Source organism: Cervus canadensis, chromosome 30, assembly GCF_019320065.1.
Source record: "Cervus canadensis isolate Bull #8, Minnesota chromosome 30, ASM1932006v1, whole genome shotgun sequence".
Classification (NCBI taxonomy): domain Eukaryota; kingdom Metazoa; phylum Chordata; class Mammalia; order Artiodactyla; family Cervidae; genus Cervus; species Cervus canadensis.
Window position 1 is genome coordinate 32,390,310 of NC_057415.1, and position 25,508 is coordinate 32,415,817.

Genomic DNA, 25,508 nt, shown 5'->3' on the forward strand with positions numbered 1-25,508 from the left:
AAAAGGTTGGGCAGAAGGGAGGCTAACACCAAGCGTTTTCAGTCAATGGCCACCAGTGGGAAGAGGGTACCCGGCACCAGCACAAAGCCCAAGATGAGAGCCCAAGAAGCAGATCTAGAAGAGAACAGAACCCTTCTAGGTAGAGGGTTATTGTGGGCTCCTCTAATATTTAAACAACTCCTTGTTTGCAGGAGGCCTCAAAAATAGACCCATGTCTCCACACCTGGGAGAGGCATTTTGGGGAGTAAGGAGGAAAGGTGAGCCACCTGGCAAATTTAATTGGCTCCCGTGCAAGCGTTCCCAACACTGGTCAGGGTCCTTATTGCTCCTGTCAGTCCCTTTCTCTGCAATCTGAAAAGCTTCACCATATATCCTTAGGAATAACTTGCTCTGTGGGAGGCTTCTGTTGTTGATTTTTTGCAGACATACACAGTATATAAAATAAGTAGAATTCTAAAAGACCAAACAAATACGTATGTACATAGGATGACCCCCGAGGCAAATGTGAAGAGATCTAAGAGATCAGGACTGTTTTCAGAAATGTTAGACTTCTGTCCATCTTCTTTCCCAGAGATCAGATTTCCTTACTGCATCTAGAAAAGTAGAAGTGAACATGTAATGTTTACACACATTTGATTGACTTTCTCCTTTGTTTACGCTGCAGCTCTTAATATGACAAATGCCACAGAGAGAGGTATTTAAACCCCAGTGTGTGTTGTGCTCTCAATGATTGCAGTTTTAATAAAATTTGCAGTGGCCCTGTTCCCGGCATCAGTTCTACCTGTTTGATGGCACTAACGGGTTTGATTTGCTGTCATGATTACACTGTGTAATTAAAAACCAAAGAAAAGCAAGAGGCATAAACCTTCGATATTCCTGGGGGCTATCATAGGGAAAATTAAATCTGCATGATTCATAGGGTGCTTGCTCTCAGAGAAGGGTTTGACCCATTGATTTCCACTTTAGGGGAGATCACGCTGCATTCTCATCTGAAAAGTTCTGTAGTGTGTTCAAGAAACAATGGTAACGTGGTCTTTTATTTGAAGAGTTGTCAGTAATGTTCTCTAAGGATAAAAAGACTTGTATGATTATGCACTGAACATATAATACTTCAAGGTAAAGAACAGTTAGAATCTCTTCAATTGCTCTGAAGAAAAAATGTGCTGCAAAGATTTTTCTTCAGTTGTCTAAGATAATAGAACTGATATAATGTTGACAGTATATTGTTTGAAATGAAATTGAAAAGTTAAGGAACTTAGTATACTGGCTAATAACATGGGCTTTAGATTGTAGAAAACTGTCTGGGCTCCAGAGTCTAGAGCCAGCTGCTTAAGTTCATATCCTGACTCCAGCATTCACCACTTCTGTGACTTCAGATAGGTTACTTCCTTTTATAGTACCTCAGTTTCCCTATGTGTAAAATAAGGTGAATACTATGTCCTATCTCATAAGTTGCGAAAGGATAAACCCAAATACTACATTTAAAGCTCTTATAAGAGTGCTTGGCACAGAGTAATCACTCAAATAATAGCCATCAATGCAGTTATAGGACTAATGAAACTTTGGTACAACAAAAGCAATGACTTAAGCACTTGGGAAGACATTTACAGCTCTTTATTTCACATGCCATCTTTATCTTTGAGGTAGAAGCAGTCAAGTTCAATTGCAAAAACTAAATTTTTACTTAAGATACAGTTGATGTTTTATTAACTTTGGTTTTATCAGAAGAGTAACCATACACTTTAAAACCTAGAAAGGGGCCCTAGAAGTTATAGCTCAATCCTTTAATTTTCAGTTAACGAAACTTGAGACCAGAAAAATGATAACTTTGCTCAAGTTAGCCAAGAACATGGATGGCTTAACCCCTATACCAGGACATCTTTTACAACCCCGTTCTTGAGTCTTTTCTTTCTCTATGTTTATGTTACATAAATGAGAATTCTGGAGCATTGACATGCCTTAGCATCAGATAGACTGAAGTGTTAATCCTGACTCTACCACTTACTGGTTACGTGAAGTTGGATAATTTATGTCACCTCTTTGAGTCTGTTTCCTCTGTGTGAAATGGGTGCAATATGACTCGGAGCATAGAGTTCTTAAAAGGAGCTGGGATACCATATAGATACTGTATGCATCTACCAGCTCTTTGATAAATACTGACTGCTGTTGGTATTGTTGTCTTTTGTTTACATTGTTATGAAGCTGGATGACTTCTGACCAGAGAATATTGCTGGTTAGTCTTCTCAAGTTTCAGAAATAGAATGTCAACATTACCAACTGCTTCTCTTGCTTCCAAAGAATATAAATCTACTCTCAACCAGCAATGCTTTGTCCCTGCATTCTTGATACTTGTTAGAGATTAATAACTTTGGTTTAGCCCTATTGTGACAAGTGACATAAGGATGCTTATCTAAGGTGCTATATGAAGATATGCCTTTACCAGCAAACTGGGAAGAGGCTGTATAGAATCAGCATGTCCCCTACCCAAATAATATAACAACATGAAAGTCAAGGCAGGCTTAGTGCAATATCCCAAGCTTACATCATATTTTGCTCACTACAGCTGTTTGCCAAAAACCTTCTTGAAAATATTGATCATTCCATCACTCACTGCTCTGAAAAACATCTTAAGTGAGAAACTGCTTTAAAAATTTAGTGGCTTGGGAGGGGAAAAAAAAGGTCTCTCTTGAGAAACTGGCATTTTGCTCTCTTTCCCGTAGTGAGAACTGTATACTTGGTCATAATATTTGTTCCACTAAACCAACAAGTGGTCTCCTTTTCTTGAGACGAACGAGTTGTTATTTAATTTACTGTCACATCATTGATTATGCTCACTTCAAAAACCTCTATGGAAAGAGATGGAAATAACTAAGTTGATGGACTAATGGAACTCTTGAAGGTAGTGGTTTTCAAGCATCAGTGCACATGAGAAGCAACCGCATGTTTTATTAAAAGGCACAGCTCTAGGTAGAGATTCCCCAGAGATTCAGACCTGATGGGTCTCTGTTAGGGCCTCTTAACAACCTCCCAGATGATCCTTACATGGGTAGTCTATGAACCACACTTCAAGAAACATTGGTTTAAGAATTTCTACCTGGAATGTCTTTATTCCAGATGAAAGCTTAACAATTCAAGGATAGAGTTAGCTTATTCACCATTTCATGATAAATATTAGGATAGCTTCAAATTTATTCTTTTGTTGAGTGCCTACTATATTCCATGAAATGAGGTGAATCCAAGGATACAGGGGCTTCCCTGGTAGCTCAGCTGGTAAAGAATCTGCCTGCAATTCCTGGGTTAGCAAGATCCCCTGGAGAAGGGATAGGCTACCCACTCCAGTATTCTTGGGCTTCCCTAGTGGCTCAGCTTATAAAGGATCCACCTGCAAAGGAGACCTGGGTTCAATCCTTGGGTTGGGAAGATCCCCTGGAGGAAGGCATGGCAACCCACTCCAGTATTCTTGCCTGGAGAATCCCCATGGACAGAGGAGCCTGGCAGGCTACAGTCCATGGGGTCACAAAGAGTCAGACACAGCTGAGTGACTAAAAACACAGCACAAGGATACAGGATAAATAAGACATGGTTCATTTCTTGAAAAGTGTCCAAATTTAGAGAGAAATATGGACATGCAAGCAAGGAACTACAATAATTAGAGTTCAATATATTTGCAACAACAGAAGTTTGGGACAAAAACCACTACAATATTGTAAAGTAATTAGCCTCCAACTAATAAAAATAAATGGGAAAAAAAAAAAAGAAGTTTGGGCAAGATACACACACAGGACAGGGGAGACAGAGAGAGGTCAGGGAAAACAGAGAGATGAGGTCCAATAGGGCTTTGATGAATGAACAGCAGCTCATGCTACAGACCATACACCAGTGAGAGAGGAAAAAAATGCAGATTTATCATGCAATCACAGGCTGACACCAACTCCTAACCAGGAATTTGAAGATGGTCTAGAGAGTTTGGTTAGTACCTACCAGAGGTGCTATGAAAACTAGAATGAGCTACAGTTTGACTCACAAGCTATTCGAGTTTATACTCCCTGTCATCTTTGGTTGGATATAATTTTAAAATGAGTCTATATCTACCATCTCATTGGCATGGGAACCTACAGTTTGGAGGTTCTATGGTCCTATAGGGGTATCCAGAATTCTATTTCAAAGCCTATCAAAATGTTCCCAAACCGAGCCAGTTGAGACAACCAGGATATTATGGTGTCACTTAAGATTAAGGTTATAACTACTGTTTCTTTTCCCATTTAAAATTTCTGGTTAGCTAATAAGTAAATAACTGTTTTGAAAATTCTGGTTCTTATTAAACTTCACCTTCTTTGCCTGCTGTCAGAGCTCAGGTATCTTCCTTTTCATAAGATTAGGTCAAAATGTTATTTAAAAGTAAACTAAGATTTTGATCCATACACTGTGGTTTTATAAGATGTTAATGGGGCTTCCGGGTGGCACCAGCGGCAAAGAACCTGCCTGCCAATGCAGGAGATGCAAGAGATTTGGGTTCACTCCCTGGGTTGGGAAGATCCTTTGGAGTAGGAAATGGCACTCCACTCCAGCATTCTTGCCTGGAAAATTCCATGGACAGAAGAGCCTGGCAGGTTACAGTCCATGGAGTCGCTACAAGTCAGACACAACTGAGTGTGCACACACTATGTAAGATGTTAACAGTCGAGGAAACTGAGTGAAAAGTACCTGGGGACTTTCTTTCACTTCCTTTACAACTCTTGTGTAAATCTAAATTTATTCCCAAATAAAAACCTTTGGAAAGGGTAAACTAAAATAGGCTTCTGTCCTCATCATTAAGCAGTTCAGCATCTCCTCCCATTAAAAGCAGAAAATAATTATTTTAAGAAAGAAAAAAGTGAATCGGAGCCGAAAGTCAACTTTCTTTCTTGGCTTACAGTTAAACTTGTAATATATTTTCAGGACCATTTTAACAAAAATATTCTTAATAGCTGCTCTCGTTACATCTAGGACTGAAATCAAAACAAGTTAACTTCATGTGGCTCTTGCCTGATTTCCTTGGTAAACACGTCTTACTCACAGTCATTTATTCACCATCCATATTTACAAGCTAAGAAAATGTTATTATCTCAAAGGCCACAGAAATGTTCCCGACCCAAGCCACTTTAGAGAATAGGAATGTCACAGAGGCAGGCCAGCCTGATTATGAGGAGGGAGTCGCTGTTTGTGAGGGTACTGTGTATGTTTTTTTAAAGGAACTTGTCTCTAATTCTTCAGAGATGGAGCCACAGTGGATAAACCTCTTTATGCATTACTCAGCTTCAAAGGGGACAGAAATGTAAACAGCGGCAGCACACCAGGATCAAGTTTCTTTGCTTTAGCCACCAAGAAGTCAGGAAAGGAAAATCAGGTATTTACTTAGGTTTATCATTACTATTACCAAGCTTTCTTTTAATGATTGGAAGACAAAAGAGGAATCTGTTCAGAAACAAAGTAGCACAGAGTCTCACTATGATTAGTTTCAACCACCCTTGAGCCACTTTTCTCTAAGTAAAAAAATTAAGAATTAAAATTACCTTTCTTGTTCTTTGTGGTGGTTGTCTACTAGCAGGCATCTCTGACTCCATAATTCTGAAAATACAATGCTAGATGAGATATCTAACCTATTTAAGAATAAATTCAAATAGTCTAATATCAATTAGCATCTATGTTTTAATAATAGGATCTGAAGAATGAATTTCTCTTTCTAGAGTGATTCTTCTCAGACAATTGAGGAAAGGATTTAAGCTCATGCTTTTAACACCTACAATATATGGGATGCCGCCTGCTAAGGAAGGCTGAAATTTAAAATAAGATAAAATAGCCTTCTACCTTTGAAGTCAGTTGGAAGAACAGCTGTCATCAGTCAGGAAGACACCACAGAGGCTGAAACAGGAAGGAAGGAAGGGAAGGAGGGAGGGAAGAAGGGAGGGAGGAAGAGCAAGAGGAGATGGCTTCAAAGTCAGCCTTCAATACTTTCTAGCTATGTGTCAGTTGCTATATTAACTTCTTTGTACGGATCATTTTACTTAATCTTCTCCATAATCCTACAAGTTGGGAGTTGACATGTTCTGCATTTTCTGCAAGAAGAGACTGAAGTTCAGAGTTGAGCAATAGCACAGATCAAACAGCTACTAAGCAGTAGAGTGAGGACCCAAACTCAGAACCGCCTGCCTGGTTTCCTATAAGGGGTACGGACACAACTGAAAGGAAATATTATTTTGATTTCCCAATTTCTGATTATGTTCTTAGAAAAAGTCCTAGAATGGTATTCTTATAGTACCAGATCGTCAGAGATTTTCTTAGGATATTGCCCAAGAAGAAAATTATAAATGTCATGCTACAAAAAGCAAATAATGTACTGTTTCAGCCTCCATTGAGACTTCAAGTCTAGGTGGCCAAATTCCCGTTATTTCTTGACTTTCCTCATTCTTGCAGTCAGAAGGATGGAAATCGTCTCACGCGTGTGCCTGTTTTCTCTTCTGGTTTCATTTCTTTCTTTCTGTAAGATCTACATGACCTGTATTAATTCACTAAATGTATTCCTTTTATCTGGAGAACTTTGATGGCCTTCCCTCCTCCCATACAACAACACATTCCCCCGCTGCCGGCTTTCTTCTCCCATCAACTAATACAGTGAACTGAGTAGGAAAAACTTAATTTACCTTAGAATCAAGTCATATTCACACAGATACATATTCAAAACTGAGGAGACAGACTTTAATAAGGGCAAATATAAAAATGAGTATTGGATACTCTTGACTTGAGGAGATAGACTTTAATAAGAGCAAATATAAAAATGAGTATTGGATACTCTTGACTTTCAGTGGAATCAATGACCTAACTGCATCATTATATGAAATGCAAATAAAAGCTTGTGCAAATTTATATTCACAGAGGTAGAGTATTTAGAAAGAGTCATACTATTCACTGAATTTGTGAGACTCTAGGTGTGTTAGTTTTAGTTTCAGGTACCACAGATAAGAGGATAACTTATGAAAAGAAGGAAAGCTAAGCAGTTCAAAATTGAGAAGTCAGGACGGTAAACTGGGGTTAGCATGTTGGAAAAATGAAAATATTTGATGGATTTTATTTTCATTTCTGTCCAGTAGGTAGAAGTAGGAACTAGGTCTTGTGGGTAGTAATTATAAGGAGACGGATTTTGGTTTGATTCAGGATGTATATGTACCTATTTTTTAAACACAGCTGTTTAAAATGGGTTGATATGATGAAACTAAGTTCTCCATAAATCAAACTATTCAAGAAAATGATGGATATACTGTTTAACTTGGATGTTGATGATATCTCAGATTATTCCAACATAAGAAATCTCAGACTCTCCATTTACTGAACAATCCCAAGAAAGCAGAGAAGGAAAATGAATCACTATCCAACACTTTCTTCAAAGTATTTGTACAAGAGGCTGTGCTGGACTTTAGGGGAAAAAAATGACACAACAAATGTAAAGTATGCTATGTTGCTCCCTCCTCCACCCCACAAACATTACAAATCACGTTGGAAGACAAGACCAATGCATTACACATAAAGTAATTCAAAGAGAATTTATCAGTTAAGTAGAAATAAAGACCATGAAACAGAATACATGTACAATTGATAAAAGGTAAAACAGTCAGTTCAGAAGTCAAGAGGGATGGTGGTAGGATAGGCGAGTAGGCTACACAGTAAAACCAGGACTACAGTCTGACCTTGAAATAACAAATAACCTCATACACTGGGTGAGTGTGTGCAAACTTAAATAGTCTGCAATACCCTTGCATATTTTTCTCTAATTTAAAGTAACCTCAATTGTGTATGCACGTGTGTGAATGTGTGTACATGTGTATATATTAATACATAGCGTATATAAATATGTATATATTTATATACATAAAGAATCTGCCCGCAGTGCAGAGGACGCAGATCCAATCACTGGGTTGGGAAGAACCCCTGGAGAAGGAAATGGCAACTCACTCCAATATTCTTGCCTCGGAAATCCCATGGATAGGGGAGCCTAGCAGGCTACAGTCCACGGGGTCACAAAAGAGTTGGACACGACCAGAACAACACATAAGATGCATGTTTGAATTTGTGTGTAAAAAGAAATTTTGAGAATCGATATATGAAAGTTTAATTTCTGGTGGGACTTCCAGACTTCCTTTCAGGAAAATGGCAAATCTTAGAGCTTCTGTGATTCCCTGAGTTGGTTCTATATATCTGCAGTGGAGGAAATGGGCGCATTCATTTAAGGCTGCTTCCAATTCCAAACAATTCAAGCAAAATGAGCAATAATAACAGTAACAGCAACAAAGTGAAAGGCAGCAAAGGAAAACTCAGCATTGCCCTCAGAATCTACTTCAAAATATAGTCCAGTCGAGTAAAAGACCATTGGTGTAAAATTTCAAAGAGGCTGAGGGTCTACCTGCACTTTGCTCTAGAACCCTAAAAAGAGTAGTGTAAGAGATGATGAGTAAATAAGGTTCTCAAAACCTACTGAGGTCCTTCAACTTTAGTGGAGCAAAATTTTGGAGATACAGCAGTCAAATAGCACAGATACTTAATGTTCCCATCTAAGTCCCCTGCCCATCTCAGGCACTCATAGTTATTTTGCTGGTTCCAAAAAAACGGTTGTTTCCCCCTACCACCAACCCCTGCAAGCTTAGAAATAAGTGCAATTGTGCTAAGGAACTAGAGAGACATGCTCAGCCCAAAGACATTCAGGTATAATTTTTCAGGCCCAATCTGGTCCAACTATGGACCTTCATTTATTTCTTCTGATTAAGGTCTTTGCTCTAAGCAGGGACTCTCTGCAGTTTTCTAGTGTCCAGATGGACCAGTTTTTAGTATGGAAAAATCTCATTTTTATCCAATATGACCTTGATATTTAAAAAAAAAATAAAATAAGAATGTGTCATGGACTTGACCAATAGAGTAAAATCTAACTGGGAAATTATAAGTTCACCTAAATTTAAGAGTATTGGGCATTAAGTATAAAAATGAAGCTTTCTCACTGTGATGCTAGGTAGAACAGAAAACTTTGTGTCTGAAAGCTGGAGAGGCATTTCTGGCTTTGCATCTGTAGCAAATCTGTGAGTTTCAGATTCCTTGTCTGAAAAATGGGCTGAATAATATCAGGTATGTATCATCACAGGGAAACAGCTAGCATTAAATGAGATAATGTACAACATGTGTGAAAATACCCATAACCTGTAAGGAACCATACCAATGTATTCTTATTTCTAAAAGTAGATTAACAAGAGCATTGCTATTTTATACTATAAACAAATATTGCACTCAGCTTATCACTAAATCAAAGAAAGGTCTATTCTAACTACACATCAATTTAAAAAAAAAAGTCTAAATTGACACAAAATATATCTTCATGATAGAAAGATAGAACTTCGTATGGGATCTATCTTTGATTTTGCTGTATTAAACACTTTGGAACAATTAATTTGGTGGTTGTCTCTTTTCTATGATTTTTAAAAATTGAAAAATTCTCAATTCCATATACCCAATTTAGACATTTTTATATTTTTCTTTGTAGCTTGCTTTACTGTTCTTTTTCCCTGAAAGATAACGATGAGCTCCTCTCTGCTCTCTGGGCAGCCTCTGGGAATCAATACAGAGGAGAGAATCTCTTTTGGTTGTAGGCTCTGTTCTGCAGAAACCGCCTAATCCTCTGTTTACCACAACAGGAGTCTATTGCCATAGAAATGATAGCTGAGATCCCAGATTCAACATCACTGCCTTCACAGCAGGGCCTCATAAGAGGAGAAGCCATACTAACAAGGAGAAACACAATCACTACTACTATTATCAGAATAGTAGGCAGTTTGTTGCCTTGAAAGAAGGGGTAATTGTCAACGATGAAATTAAAATGCATGAATGAGCTATGTTGTTGGGTATGCTGTAGTTCATTTTCTGTGTGGTACTGCCTGACTAAACGCAATAGTTTGAAAGTTTATGTCCTTTAATAGTTTGCTTTTAAAAGGTCAGTGGTTTCCCTTCATTGCATTTGTTTCTTATTGAAATAAGAAACAAGCAGATTCTGATTCATCTTGTACAGTAACATTTCTGTGCTCAAAGATTTTCCTTTTCATGACGTGTTGTTTTTGTTTGTGTGTTTGTTTGTCTTGTTCCTATTAATAGAAGAGAGTGAACCTGAGCAAGATACGAAAGGTATTTTTTTTTCTTTCTGCACTGCTTCTTTTATAAACATATGGTTTTATTCAACTGTTTATTTCTCTGACCTTACAAACAACTCTGAGTGCCATGATTTTATAAGGAAATAACAAACGATGTATGGGGAATATTAATTCAGCATTTAACAGTGTTATTAGATGGGCTGCCTTATATATAATACAGTTATTGAGGATTTACATGTATGAAGCTTGAATGAACAGAAATAAACTTTATATCCTAGATTCTGAAAATGCAAACAAAATGAAATGACATAAATCAGCATGAGAATATAAATGTCACACAGACTAGAACAGAAAGTTCCTCTGACCAAAAGCCTTAGGGGTGGGGGGACAGGAGGTGAGGGAGTTACAACCTTTGGAGACTTGTAAAAATGTCAAGGTGCCAGCTTAGATTTTTATTGTTATTACTTCAAGTGGACAAGTATTATATAACTGCTCCAAACCAAACCAAATCAATCAAACTGTTCTAACTTTTGTATATTTTGGACGAAATTCACAAGTTCTCATATAATACAGTTTGGCTTTAGGAATAAACCCTAGGCTGGTATTTTTTGAAACAGCCCCTCCTTATCTAAGTATTTCAAATAAGGTATCTGAGATGTTTTCCTATTTAAACATCATGCTGCTTATAACTAAATCTAGATAAAATCATTTCACCTGCATCTATATGATTCTGAGAGGTTTTTTTGTTTATTTTTAGTTTCAGTTTTTGTTTATTTTCAACTTACTCTTCTCAGTGCTGGTTTGAATCAAGTAACAAAAGATCTCTTTAAGAGAGGCTAGAAAAATAAGAAAGAAAGAAAAGAATGAAAAAAAAAGAAAAACCATGCAAATCCATGCAAGCTCATTACATCCTTTGAAGTAATTACTCAGAAATACAATTTACAAGGGACTTAAATATTCTTCTGGTCCCACTCCCTTTCCAAGAAAAGAGAAGCAATTCATTTCAAGCCAAACTGCTTATTAATTTCAAGATTTAATTCGGGTCCCCTGCCTGTTAGGCTTTCCATTACACCACCAGTGAAATTTCAGAGTGAATAATGTTCCATCTCCTTATTACAAATTCAGATTACCCCTTAAAATGACAACCAAAGATAAAATTTATTATATATCTGAAAGTATTTTGAAAAATGGAACAAGAAAGAGGAAGCAGGGTAGAAGGAGGGAGGGCAAGACAGAGGGAGGGAGGAAAAAAAGAAACAGAGAGATAAAGGAAATGAGAATACAATATGGTTATGTTATAAAGGACTTGGAATCACTGGCTGCTTAAGTCCAATTTTGAATACAGGATTTGCAACCTGGAGTTATTAAAGTAAACTTATCCAGGAGAAAGTAAAGCCCCAAACTCAGGACTAGACACCATGAAAGAAAACCCAGGGATAAATAGATTGCCCATGTCTATTTTACATGTTGCAGATGAATAGTAATGTGCTTGCCCACAGGAAAGCAAGTGGGAAAAAGCTCAGTGAAATTGGAGAATGATGATAAGACTATCTATAGAAAGATGAGACTATCTATAGAAAGAAGAGTTGAATAATTTTTTCTTTAAAAATCCATATCCAAACAATTATCAGCATTTTCCAAATGACCAAGTAATTCCATGCCCTTTCTACTAAACAGCTTGTTTGTGTAACAAAGCATTTTTATATTGTCTTTCATTTAAAGAAAAGGTGAAATAGGGATATTCAGGGGGGCATTTATTTGATATGAAACCTATCACATTACTTTTAAAATGGATGACTTAAAATGAATTTTCAGCTAGTGGCTACTGCTTAAGCAATGGGAGTTTATTATTGAACCATGTTTAAGTTTATTATTACAGGTGTATTGTTATCCATGGAGCAGTTTGACATTTATTTTTAATGGCAACTGGCTTTTTGTTTTTTATGTTTGATAAATGTGGTGAAATTTCTTTCCCCGTCCCATTACTTTTTATGCTTGGAACTGGTAACAAATACTGATGGGTATAAAAATATCAGCTTTATTGCTGATAAAGCTAGGTTGAAAAAGAAAGCTTTCTCTCCCTTCATCCAAAAATTAGATTCATGTAACTTCTAATTCCTCCCCACACCCTCCACCTTTCACCTGGAGTTGTAGGATGGAGAAACCCCGACCTGGGGAGCTTACCTGTAGGACATTAACCCCATACCCTTTTTGTTCCCTGGATAGCTGGAAGAAAGATGGCCCAAAGAAGACTGAGATATCCATCACGTAGACAAGTCCCTTTTCCCAATCTTGCTAATCAGAGGAATCACTCATTTATTCATTCATTCAACAAATATCTATTGAGTGCTCACCATGTACCACACGGAGAAGGCAACAGCAACCCACTCTTGCCTGAAAAATCCCAAGGACGGAGGAGCCTGGTAGGCTGCAGTCCTTCGGGTCGCTAAGAGTCGGGCACGACTGAGCGATTTCACTTTCACTTTTCACTTTCATGCACTTGAGAAGGAAATGGCAACCCACTCCATTGTTCTTGCCTGGAGAATCCCAGGGACAGAGGAGCCCAGTGGGCTGCCATCTATGGGGTCGCACAGAGTCGGACACGACTGAAGCGACTTAGCAGCAGCAGCATGTACCATACAGAGTTCAGGATCGATTGATCAATGAATCAATCAGTCAATTATCTATCAATCAGCTTGTGTTAATGAATAAAGCAAGCTCCACCCTTCTGATGCTTACATTCCATGAGAAGAGACAGCCAAAACACAAATTATGCAATTGAGATGCAGACATAGAGAACAGACTTATGGACAAGGGTTGGGGAGAAGAGGGAGAGGGTGAGATAAATGGAGAGAGTAGCATGGATACATATACATTAACATATGTAAAGAGACAGGTAAGGGGAATTTGTTATATGTCTCAGGGAACTCAAACTGGGGCTCTGTGATAACCTAGAGGGATGGGAATGGGCAGGAGGTGGGAGGGAGATTCAAGAGGGAGGGGATATATGTACACCTATGGTTAATTCATGTTGATGTATGACAGAAATCAAACCAATATTGTAAACCAATCATCAATCAATTAAAAATAAATATTTTTTAAAAGCTAAAATAAAAGCAAAAAGACTGTAAAACAGAAAAAAACAAAACAAAACAAATTATGATGTGGTGTGAGGGGGATGGGTCAAGACAACATTATGAGAAGAAGACAGTTGGGTCAAAACCCAAAAGCTGTTTGCCGTCTTCTTTTAGAGGTAAACTCGGAAGAAACGCGAAAGCTATCCTTCAATACTGAAAAAAGAGGCAAGTTTCTATTTTATATGGGCTTCCCTGATGGCTCAGTTGGTAAAGAATCTGCCTGCAATGCAGGAGACCCTGGTTCAACCCCTGGGTTGGGAAGATTCGCTGGAGAAGGGATAGGCTACCCACTCCAGTATTCTTGGGCTTCCCTTGTGGCTCAGCTGGTAAAGAATCCACATGCAATGCAGGAGACCTGGGTTCGACCCCTGGGTTGGGAAGATCCCCTGGAGAAGAGAAAGGCTACCCACTCCAGTATTCTGGCCTGGAGAATTCCATGGACTGTATAGTCCATGGGGTCTCAAAGAGTCGGACACGACTGAATGACTTTCAGGGGCTTCCTTGGACTTCCTTGGTAGCTCAGATGATAAAGCATCTCCCTGTAATGCGGGAGACCCGGGTAGGATCCCAGGCTTGGGAAGATCCCTTGGAGAAGGAAATGTTAACCCACTCCAGTACTCTTACCTGGAAAATCCCATGGACGGAGGAGCCTTGTAGGCTACAGTCCATGGCGTCGCAAAGAGTCGGACACGACTGAGCGACTTCACTTTCATTCTATTTTATCTTTTGGCAAGACGGTGGGAGTAGAGGAGAGACCAGTTTCCCTTTATTTCCTGGCCTTTTCCCCTCCTCTTATCCCATAAGGCTTAACAATGAAACCCATGGTCAACCAAGGTCTATCTGTCCCCGTGGAGAGGGAGACCAACAGTTTGTCAACACAATCCTACATTCATGAAGCCACTTGCAGTACCAGCAGTGGTCTTTTCTGTACCCTCCTGTGCCTCACTGGACCAGAAGTTTCTGATATGGGGTAGGCAGCACATTAATTAAATGAGCTCCAAGGCTATGTTGACCTCTAGAATGATAATGGACTGTTTTATTTACCATCTCACATAATTCTTAGCTGTGTTGTGCAATATAGGTCTTCAGAGGTTTTGCAATGAGCCTGAATGATATTCCAAATAATGTAATGCCAGCCAAAAATAAAAGCAAAAGCAATAAATTACAAAATAAATAAATAAATAAATAAACCTTCCCTTATTACTAAATTTCCAGGAAGAACCTAAAGTCCCAGATGAAAATTCTTGCCTTTGAAAATTAAAGCAGAAAAAAATCTAAATTTCATACTTTTCCAGTTTCTTATGCTTCTCATCTTCAGTCAGAAGCTTCTCACTCAGGTTCAAGGGTACACTGACTAGTGTCATCTTTAGCAGCTGCTGTCCACTCTTTCCCAGCATTCATGGAATTGAAATAATCCTACTCTGAATCTCTCAAGGATCCTGCCTTTTTTCTTTCCAGATTCTCAGAGGCAATGGAACCTATAAAATGATAATCACAGCAGTCTCACACTCACAAAATTCTGGACACACAAGTTTAGCCCTAAGCTCTACAAGAGCTATTTCAGCCAAATGATGAATGTGGACTCAATTATGTTGTGTAATCTAAGTCTCCATTATCTTTGTGAAAACATCAGAAAGGAAGAGAATCCCTGGGTGGACTCTCGTTCAGATGCCCGTCACTCTGTATTAGTTGTCAGGGGTCCACAACCTGTGAATTAGGACTAAGCTGGGAGGAATCTCAATCAGGTGCTCAGATGGAGTACACTGTTGTCACTCTGAAGGCAATGTACATGGCCTCCCAGCTGGCTTGTCCTCTTGGGATATTTAGACTTTCTAGTGGGTATAGCCTCTGTCATCTAGTCTTGATTGACACTTCCTATAAACCTATCCAGCATATTTGCAATTTTTAAATTTTCCATTTCACCTTACAGCCTTGTGTTTCTGGAACTCCAGCAGAAGTGCAGTCTTCACTCCCTATTTTAAGCAAGCAGTTTTAGCCCTGACTACCAGGCTCTCAGAACTGGCTCCATAATTTGTGGACTGGTTGCAAACGACAATACAGGGCCCCTCATTCAAAAACCACTTATAATTTTTAAAGACACAGGCAGAAGAAAAATAAACCAAGCATGGGGCCCTCTAAGCATAGAACCCTGGGAGAGTATACAGGTGACTCGTTCTTGAAACTGACCCTACTGACCACCATGATGACTGCTACTCCTCTTGCTATGGAATTTTTCAGGTTGTAAATACTGCCTCCTAGCAAAAAAAAAAAAAATTCAAGCCTACATTTTGTTTTAACTTGTAATCATCTGTCACAGAGCTCTGATCTAAAACTGTTGTGGTTACTGGGCATATACCCTGAGAAAACCACGATTCTAAAAGATACAAGTACCCCAGTGTTCCCTGCAGCACTATTTACAATAGGCAGGGCATGGAAGCAACCTAGGTGTCCATCAACAGATGAATAAGAAGTTGTATATATATATATTTATATAAAATAGAATATTACTCAGCCATAAGAAGAAACACATTTGAGTCAGTTGTAGTGAGGTGGATGAAACTAGACCCTGTTATACAGAGTGAAGTAAGTTAGAAAGAGAAAAATAAATATCATATATTAACTCATATATATGGAATCTAGAAAAACAGTACTGATGAACCTATTTATAGAAAAGGAGACTCAGATATACAGAATGGACTGAGGATACAGCAGCGGAAGGGGAGGCTCAGACAAAGTGAGAAAGTAGCACTGACATATACACACGATCGCATGGAAAACGGATAGCTAGCAGGAAGCTGCTGTGTAACACAGGAAGCCCGGCCCTGCGCCCTGTGACAACGGAGAGGGATGGTAGGGGGAAGGAGGACTCAGGAGGGGGGGACCATGTGTGTGCCCAGTCACGCAGGCTTGTCTGACTCTTTGTGACCCCATGGATTATAGTCTGCCCAGCTCCTCTGTCCATGGAATTTTCCAGGCAAGAATGCTGGAGTGGGTTGCCATTTCCTCCTCCAGGGGATCTTCCTGATTCAGGGACTGAATTCACTGTGGCTCCTGCATTGGCAAGTGGGTGCTTTACCACTGAGCCACTTGGGAAGCCCCAGGAGGGAGGGGAGATATATATATATATATATACATATACATATATATATATATAATTATAACTGATTCTTGTTGATGCGTGGCAGAGAGCACCACAACACTGTAAAGCAATTATCCTCCAATTAAAAAAGAAAAGCTGTTGTGGTTATTTCTGAACTCTCAGGACTGAGGTCTGTGTCCAGGGTTTCTCCCCAGAACCCTACCCTTCTTCAGGTTTTAGGTTTTCTAGTAACTTACATTATTTCAATGGCAGAAGAAGTATGTGTCCCCTGACATGTTTCTCTGGAGGTGTGGGGCAGGCTCCACTGCAGCTTTAAAAAATTTTAATGTTAAAAAGTTTTTTAATCTTCTAAAAAAGTAGACACAGTAATCACAGTACCATTATCCAACTGCAACAGTGATCAATAGTCTACCATTTTATCTAAGCAAGTACCATTTTATGGCTGCTAGTTTATTTTAAAGCAAATCTCAGACATAAATTCAATCAGTGCACATGTACTTTTAAGGATTTTTAACACAGTCACATTACCATCTATCCCCAATTAGCACTCATTTCTTAATACCATTTACTACCAGGATTGTGCAATTTTTATCAGGTTGTCTCTAAAATGTCTTTTTATATCTGATCTGTTGAATAAGAATCCAAACAAGGATCCACACATTACAATCGGGGCTATGCTTCTTAAGTCCTTCTCAATCTATAATAGTCCCCTCATTTTTTTTTTCCCTTCCAGTGTTATTTGTTTTTTTGGGAAACAAAATATCTTGCCCTGTTCAACTGTCCATATTTGGGATATGATTGAATTGTATCTTCATAATGGCTTTTTTAAGAGAACTAAATACTCTTTCTATTTACTTTATTTATGGCTGCGTCACACAACATGGGATTTGCAGGATCTTCCTCGACCAGGGAAGGTATCTGTGCCCCCTGTATTGGGAATACCAAGTCCTAACCACTGAACCACCAGGGAAGTCCTCTCATAATGCTGTATAACATGTTCCTCAACCCTCTCTTCTTTTGTATATTAGTAATTAGACCCCTGTACTTAAAATCAGGCTCAATTTCGTTTTCACGTGGGGCACAAGGGAAAGATTCAGCTTCATTTTAAACATTAAATCCACTCTTTTTAATGTTTTAATTGAAGTTGGCACCTTTGCATTGAAGGTGCCAAAGTTGGCACTTTTGCATTGAAGTTGGCACCTTCCTTGCTTTCTCTTTCTCCTGGCATTCTGGGTTCAATGTTTGTATTTCTAGCATGCTCTTTCAGACTTCATCTCTCAGGGTCCTCCATATCAAAAGACAGGAAAGTGAGTTAATCTGAGCAGGCAAATCTGAAATTAGAACCTGCATAAAGCATGCAATTGTCAAACAAATTATGTCCTCCCATATCTCTTCGAATTATGCAATCCTTTTAAAGAGCTATTCAAAACTCAGACCAACTTTTAATACAGTTGAATTTGATCTTTCTTTGTCCTGTACATCTTCTGTTTAGTATATACTAAAGTATGTACCTTCCTTTAGAATACAAAAGCCACAAATTTTACACTTTTAGAACTAAGCATCAAAGCATTGTATTAATGGGAATTTCATAGTCTAATATTATGTCTTGTACTTAAGTCCTAGAAAACAAAAGGCCAGTGCAAAAAAACCCCTTTATATTTGCAATCAATGGGTAATTAAAAGGATTACATAATGATCTAGAGAACACTGGATTTGAAGTCAGAAGACTTGAGTTCCGGTTTCTCACTCATAAGTTTTATTACTTTGGAGAAACTAATTAACTGGGATTTTATTTCTACATCTATTTAATAAGAGCAGAAATTAGCTGATTTCTGAAGTCTCTCAAGATGAGTGATTCTGTGCTTCTAATATTCCTCAATTTATTGTACATTCTGAACCTCATCTCCACTCTTTAATCAAAGGTAAAATTCTTTTCACACCGAAAGAACTTCTTCCTCTTATCTAGTTAGTGGGCATTCAACCTTCAGCTCAGTTCAGTTCAGTCACTCAGTCGTGTCCGACTCTCTGCAAACCCATGAACCACAGCACGCCAGGCCACCCTGTCCATCACCAATTCCTGGAGTTCACCCAAACCCATGTCCATCGAGTTGGTGATGCCATCCAACCATCTCATCCTCTGCCGTCCCCTTCTCTTCCTGCCCTCCATCTTTCCCAGCATCAGGGTCTTTTCACATGAGTCAACTCTTCACATCAGGTGGCCAAAGCACTGGAGTCTCAGCTTCAACATCAGTCCTTCCAATGAACACCCAGGACTGATCTTTAGGATGGACTGGTTGCATCTCCTTGCAGTCCAAAGGGCTCTCAAGAGTCTTCTCCAACACTGCAGTTCAAAAGCATCAATTCTTTGGCGTCCAGCTTTCTTTATAGTCCACCTCTCACATCCACACATGACCACTGGAAAAACCATAGCCTTGACTAGATGGACCTTTGTTGGCAAAGTAATGTCTCTGCTTTTTAATAAGCTGTCTAGGTTGGTCATAACTTTCCTTCCAAGGAGTAAGCGTCTTTTAATTTCATGGCTGCAATCACCATCTGCAATGATTTTGGAGCCCAGAAAAATAAAGTCAGCCACTGTTTCCACTGTTTCCCCATCTATTTGCCATGAAGAGATGGGACTGGATGCCATGATCTTAGTTTTCTGAATGTTGAGCTTTAAGCCAACTTTTTCACTCTTTTTCTTTCACTTTCATCAAGAGGCTCTTTAGTTCTTTTTTACTTTCTGCCATAAGGGTGGTGTCATTTGCATATCTGAGGGTATTGATATTTCTCCCGGCAATCTTGATTCCAGCTTGTGCTTCATCCAGTCCAGCATTTCTCATGATGTACTCTGCATATAAGTTAAATAAGCAGGGTGACAATATACAGCCTTGACATACTCCTTTTCCTATTTGGAACCAGTCTATTGTTCCATGTCCAGTTCTAACTGTTGCTTCCTGACCTGCATACAGGTTTCTCAAGAGGCAGGTCAGGTGGTCTGGTATTTCCATCTCTTTTAGAATTTTCCAGTTTATTGTAATCCACACAGTCAAAGGCTTTGGCATAGTTAATAAAGCAGAAATAGATGTTTTTCTGGAACTCTCTTGCTTTTTCGATGATCCAGCGGATGTTGGCAATTTGATCCCTGGTTCCTCTGCCTTTTCTAAAACCAGGTTGAACATCTGGAAGTTCACAGTTCACATATTGCTAAAGCCTGACTTGGAGAATTTTAAGCAGTACTTTACTAGCGTGTGAGATGCGTGCAATTGTGTGGTAGTTTGAGCATTCTTTGGCATTGCCTTTCTTTGGGATTCGAATGAAAACTGACCTTTTCCAGTCCTGTGGCCTCTGCTGAGTTTTCCAAATTTGCTAGCATATTGAGTGCAGCACTTTCACAGCATCATCTTTCAGGATTTGAAATAGCTCAACTGGTATTCTATCACCTCTACTAGCTTTGTTCGTAGTGATGTTTCCTAAGGCCCACTTGACTTCACATTCCAGGATGTCTGGCTCTAGGTGAGTGATCACACCATTGTGATTATCTAGGTCTTGAAGATCTTTTTTGTTCAGTTTTATGTATTTTTGCCACCTCTTCTTAATATCTTCTGCTTCTGTTAGATCCATACCGTTTCTGTCCTTTATTGTGCCCATCTTTGCATGAAATGTTTCCTTGGTATCTCTAATTTTCTTGAATAGATCTCTAGTCTTTCCCATTCTATTGTCTTCCTCTATTTCTTTGCATTGATCGCTGAGGAAGGGCATTCAGCCTTAGAAAAGAATAAAATTATTCCCTATCCTGTCCATCTTTGTCTAAAATATTCCTTTTCATTTTGACCCTGCATGCTCATCTCATTTTCATAAAAGTTTAACAGATTTTGTCTGTCATTCTACCATGATATAGTTGAAGATGTAAAACATTAATTAATTACTTCATTAATTCAACTAAATATTATTACTTTGGTAGGCACTCTCCTAGGTACTGAATAAAACAGGCAAGGTTTTTGGTTGCTGATGACTCACAATCTACTGCAGGGAGACAGACAATAGATAAAAATAAATAACTTCAGATCGTGGTGAGGTCTATAAAGACAATGAAATAGTATGATGAAAAAGTGAATGGGAGAAAGGTTAGACTTTACAGTGGGCAGTCAAGGAGGGCCTTTCTCTGAAAGTATCACTTAAATGGAGACTTAGATGATATAAGAAAACTGCCACAAGATGTACGGGGTGAGTGAGTGCTCTAGAATGAGGGATGGCATGGGCATCATCTAAGTTGGGAGCAAGCTTGGTGTACCCTGGAGTGGTGTGAAGCATAGGGTCACAGCATAAATGGCTGAGAAGCCAGGGCACAGCATTTGGTATTATCCTTAAGATAGAAGGCACGTGGAGGATCCTTCACAGGAGACCATGATCTCATTTGCATTTCTTCAAGACTACTCCAGCTTGACCATTCCCAGTGGGAGAGTCGCTCACCACTTCTCTTTTCCTAACAGTTTTTGCCAGAATCCTGCGGGCTCCTGAATCCCACAATGTCACCTTTGGCTCCTTTGTGACCCTGCGCTGTACAGCCACAGGCATCCCTGTCCCCACCATCACCTGGATTGAAAACGGAATTGCTGTGAGTTCCATCTGTATGGGGACTTGTCTGGGGAAGACCCACCAGTGTTGAATTTGAGGGCTGAGAACATATTTGTAGAGTTACCATGATCTCTGTCATAGGTCTCACCTGCGTCTCCATTTTTCAAAATCTTCCAATATTTTCATTCTAGAAGTCACTGTCTAGAAACTGAACTCCATAGGTTTACTTTTTTCCTTATATCATAGGGAATAGTAGAAAACCAAGTTTATTCTTTACACTTTTGTGTAAAAGAGAAGTGGTAATAATTCCTGCCCACACAAAAATCATCAGCTGAAGGATTAGTTCACTGCTAGAGCCTACTTTGATGAAAAGCAATCCAGAATTAGAATACGTGTCTGTTAGTGCAACATTTTATTTTCATTTCTAATACTGGTAATAGTAGCTAGTATATAGTATGTGATTGCTATGACTAGGCCCTGTTCTAAGCAGTTTACATAAAAGCATTCACTTATTCATTCTACAAATACTGAGCATCTCCTGGGCATCAGGCATTATTCTAGACATTGTACATACAGGCGCAACCAGAACAAGTAAAGTTTCCTATCCTCAAGTTTCTTACACTAACACTGGAAAAAAACAAACAATAAAATAAGCAGACAGTAGAATCTATACCCTGTGTGAATAGTGTCCAATGCCATGGAGAAAAATAAAGCGGGAAAGTGAGAAAGTACAACCTCAGGAGGAAGACTCTGTTTTCAATAAAGTGGTCAGAGAAGCTTTATTAAGATGAAGATATTTAAGCAAAGAGCTGAAGGAGGAGGCTGTGTAGATAACAGGGGGATTACAACCAGGCACAGTCTCTGAGATAAGCGTACACCTGGAATGTCAGAGGAACAGCAAGTAGGTCAGTGTGGCTAGAGGAAAGAGGTAAGGGGTGTGTATAGGGATTGTAGATCCTACAGGCTTACATAGGTCATGGATACATTTGACTTCATTTGGATGAAATGGAATGCCTCTGTAGGTCTGTTTCTGCTGTCTGTTTTACTGCTGACTTTCTTTCATTGTGTTTTGTTTCCTTGTGTGCCTAGTTATCTTTGACTACCTGCTGTTCATTGTTTTGAGAAAAAAAAAAATGTCAGAGGTTAATTTGAGGTCTAGATAAAGGTTCTTTTCTCCAGAGAATTTTTGTTTGTTTCTGCTAGGGACCAAGGGCTACTACTAATCTTTGATTGGCTTAAACTTGTTAAAGTAACTTGTAATCTTGTTCTTCTTTAGTTCTCTAATTAAACTTCAGGTATCATTTACAACTCAAATCTTATTTGACAGTACATTTTGTGGCTTTTCTATGAAGCTGTAGGAGCTGTCTTAAGCCTTTTAAAGTAGTATAAAGAGATGCCCTAAGAAAACTGGGGAACTGACAATATGACTTTACTAATTTGTCTCACTCTTCAAAAGGCTTGTAGGGCTTTAGAACTGGAAGATATATGATTATTCTCTGTTGGAGTTGAGGAGTAATTTTTAAAAGCCAGATGGTTTGAGTTAGTTTTGGTCTTACTGAGACTCCAACTTCATCTTTTAAGATGTGATTCACACACACAAAAAAAAAAAAACCAGAAAGCAAAATAGATTCTTTGCTGGAGATTCTAAAACAGGAATAAAATAAATGAACAGTGACTTTCCTCCAGAAAGAAAGCAAAAGGACATCTGCAGTTCTCATGGTCAGAGAGGGTTTGCTCTTACAGCCAAGTTTTGTTCTTGGTGCTACTATCCAAGTCCAACTAGAAATTGAGATGACTGCCCTGTGCTGATGCAAATCACAGGAAATGGAGGCAATCTTAGGTACTTAATGTCGGACAAGTAGCCAGCCAGAGAAGTCTATTGAGAACAGGGAAGAGTCCACAGACCTGGGATCATTTTGGGTGGGCAGGATTAAGACAAATGCAGAGCCGGGAGCAATTTGGCACAGAATAAGACAGAATTCGAACTGTGTCCTTTAACTAACTATAAGGCAGTGAACTAACTTCACTAACACACTAAAGTATTAAAGTATAATAAGTACTTTAAAAGATGTGAATGCTCCTTCATCCTCATACATGAACATGCCAGTAAACTTAAACCCTGAATGCTTACAGCCAAAGAATAAGAGAAAGGCAAGGAAATTGCGCCAAAGTGATAAAAAATTCTTTTGCTTTCTTCCTATGGAGACATCACTCATCTTTCATGAAAATTTGTAGTCTTAGATGAACTCAGAGTGAGCAGTAATATCCCTTTTGTTTTACAACATTGGAAATAATACTTTGGTATTATTACTTATTACTACTTATGGCTACAGCAGAGATTACTTTTCTAAAAGAAAATATCCTCATATTTTGATAACCAGATTTACTTAAAGTTAAATCCAACTCTATTATTTTGGCATTCAAATAAAAAATTTGCACATCTCTCTTGCTTTGTCCAAAAGATATATTTATAACTCCTAAAACATGTTAAAAGTTCAATCATTTAAATTTATTAGAAGAGTTTTCAAAATGAACAGCCAAATCTGTGTTGAAGATTGTGGTTTTTGAATTTCCTTAAAGGGAAGCTCACTTATATTTTATACATATTTTTAAGAGGCAGTTTTTTGGTTTAAAGGACATGAGCTATGGAATCATCTTTTCTTACTGACTGTGTAAACCCAAGATAATTACATATATCAAGTGGAATATGTTATGTGGACTGTCTCAGCAGCCAGACTGAAAGAGGTCAATATTCATGGCTATGTTGATCAGAAACAGAATGGGAAATTTTCTCAGCCAGCCTGTTCCTTTTTCTATGATGCATAAACAGACATTTTTACAACTCCCTAGACATGGACCATATTAGGCCATATCCTAAAATTCCGTGAGATAGTTCTAGCCAACTGGGACTGTTTGCTGCATGACAAGGTCATAGAAGCCAGAATACCATTCAGAGGCCAAATTATGATGAAGTTATAGGATTATCCATAACTGGGGGTAAATTCTCTCCAAACAGCATTATTAATGATATGTAAAAAGTTTTCCACCTATGTTGTCTCCTTCAGAAGACTTTTACATACATTTTATCAGGTGTGAACTAATATGCCTATTTAATAGAGTGCCTGTTCGATGGCCTCATCTGACGTCACAGTCTCACCCCCACACACAGAACAGAGAACTGTTTATCCAGTGCTTTCAGGTCAGTATGCCTGGGTGACTTGGAGAAAAAACATATTTACTGTAATACCAGATAAAGTCACCTCAATGAAGTCCTTACCGTTGCCTCAGCATACCTTGCTTAAAGCTCCCAGGCATAATCTGAACTCATCCTTTTGAGCTTTTAAATCTGAAAGGCAAAATGATCAAAATGCAGGGCAAAGGGATGTTCTGAATTTTAGGTCATGAAAAATACTAAACTGTTGGTCAGATTGCTCCATGAAGAAAGAAAAACAAATTCAAATGATGACTAACAAGGCCTGCTGTGCATGAGTCACAAACTGAATCAAGCCAGGCCTCTGGAAACAGGAGGAAAAGCACTTAGGAACCACATCATCATCAGGCAATGAGCCTTGGAACTTGACGGTCTACCCACTGGACTATGTCAGCACCTGGATGATGTCCAGGAGGACAGAGGTCAGGCGGCTTAAAGCTCATTTCGCTTTCCTCCCAAGAATGTTTTCAGTGACCTTGAGGAGTGACTTTCTTAGGTGTGAACATGAAAATAGTGCAAGTTTAGTCAGCATTGAGGGGATTACTCATTTCTGAGTTGTCTCTTAGGCATCCACTGTACAGACCTACTTCTTGAAAGAAGAAACAAACTTGCAAAGGAGGAAGGTAACTGTTCTACAGATTTCACATATATAAACTGGGAAGGGATTATATTTAAAAACAAAATATCCTCAGAGCATAAAACATACTAACTGACAGAGATTTGAGGTCTTTAGCTTTTTTCTCATTGTTGCTTTGTATTAAAATCTGGGGAGAGTCCAAAATTGTATTTCACCAACAAAGATCTACTATAGAGCACAGTGAACTCTACTCAATATTCTGCAATAACTTTTATGGGAAAGAATCTGGAAAAAATGGATCTATGAATATGTATAACGGAATCACTTTCCTATACACCTGAAACTAATACAATGTTATAAATCAACTATCCCCCAATAATCTTTTCAAATTGTATTTCAAATTGTTCAGTCCTTTCCATCTAACTTGGACATTCAAATCCATAGGAACTTGAATCTCTGATAAATATGATAATGATGCATTCAGAATTCCCAACTGCATGTGTGTCTCTCAAATATATTTTCCTCTCTGCCTTGTCAATTTCTCATAGAGTCTAGGCTGCTTATCTGGGGAAAATGCCACAATACTTGATCTGACCTGGGAAGTTTACCCAGTTAAGGTAAATTGATGCTCACATAAACCAGTGTTTCTAAAAGAATGGAGACTCATAGTGCAGATAAAGAACAAAAAGACAGGAGCTAACTGGACAAACTTTCACTGCCTAACTGCAACAGAGAGTGCTTGCTTCTG

General features: G+C 38.7%; 1 protein-coding gene across 2 annotated transcripts in view; it reads left to right on the forward strand.

The window, feature by feature from the left end:
• The window catches only part of MUSK (muscle associated receptor tyrosine kinase), a 95,016-nt gene that overhangs the window by 35,265 nt on the left and 34,243 nt on the right, over window positions 1-25,508 (forward strand). For both annotated transcript variants that reach the window (XM_043453770.1, XM_043453771.1), the window contains exons 6-8: window positions 665-694; window positions 10,165-10,194; window positions 20,888-21,012. In XM_043453770.1, coding sequence (XP_043309705.1) covers window positions 665-694; window positions 10,165-10,194; window positions 20,888-21,012 — 185 coding nt within the window. The remainder of the gene's footprint in view (window positions 1-664; window positions 695-10,164; window positions 10,195-20,887; window positions 21,013-25,508) is intronic.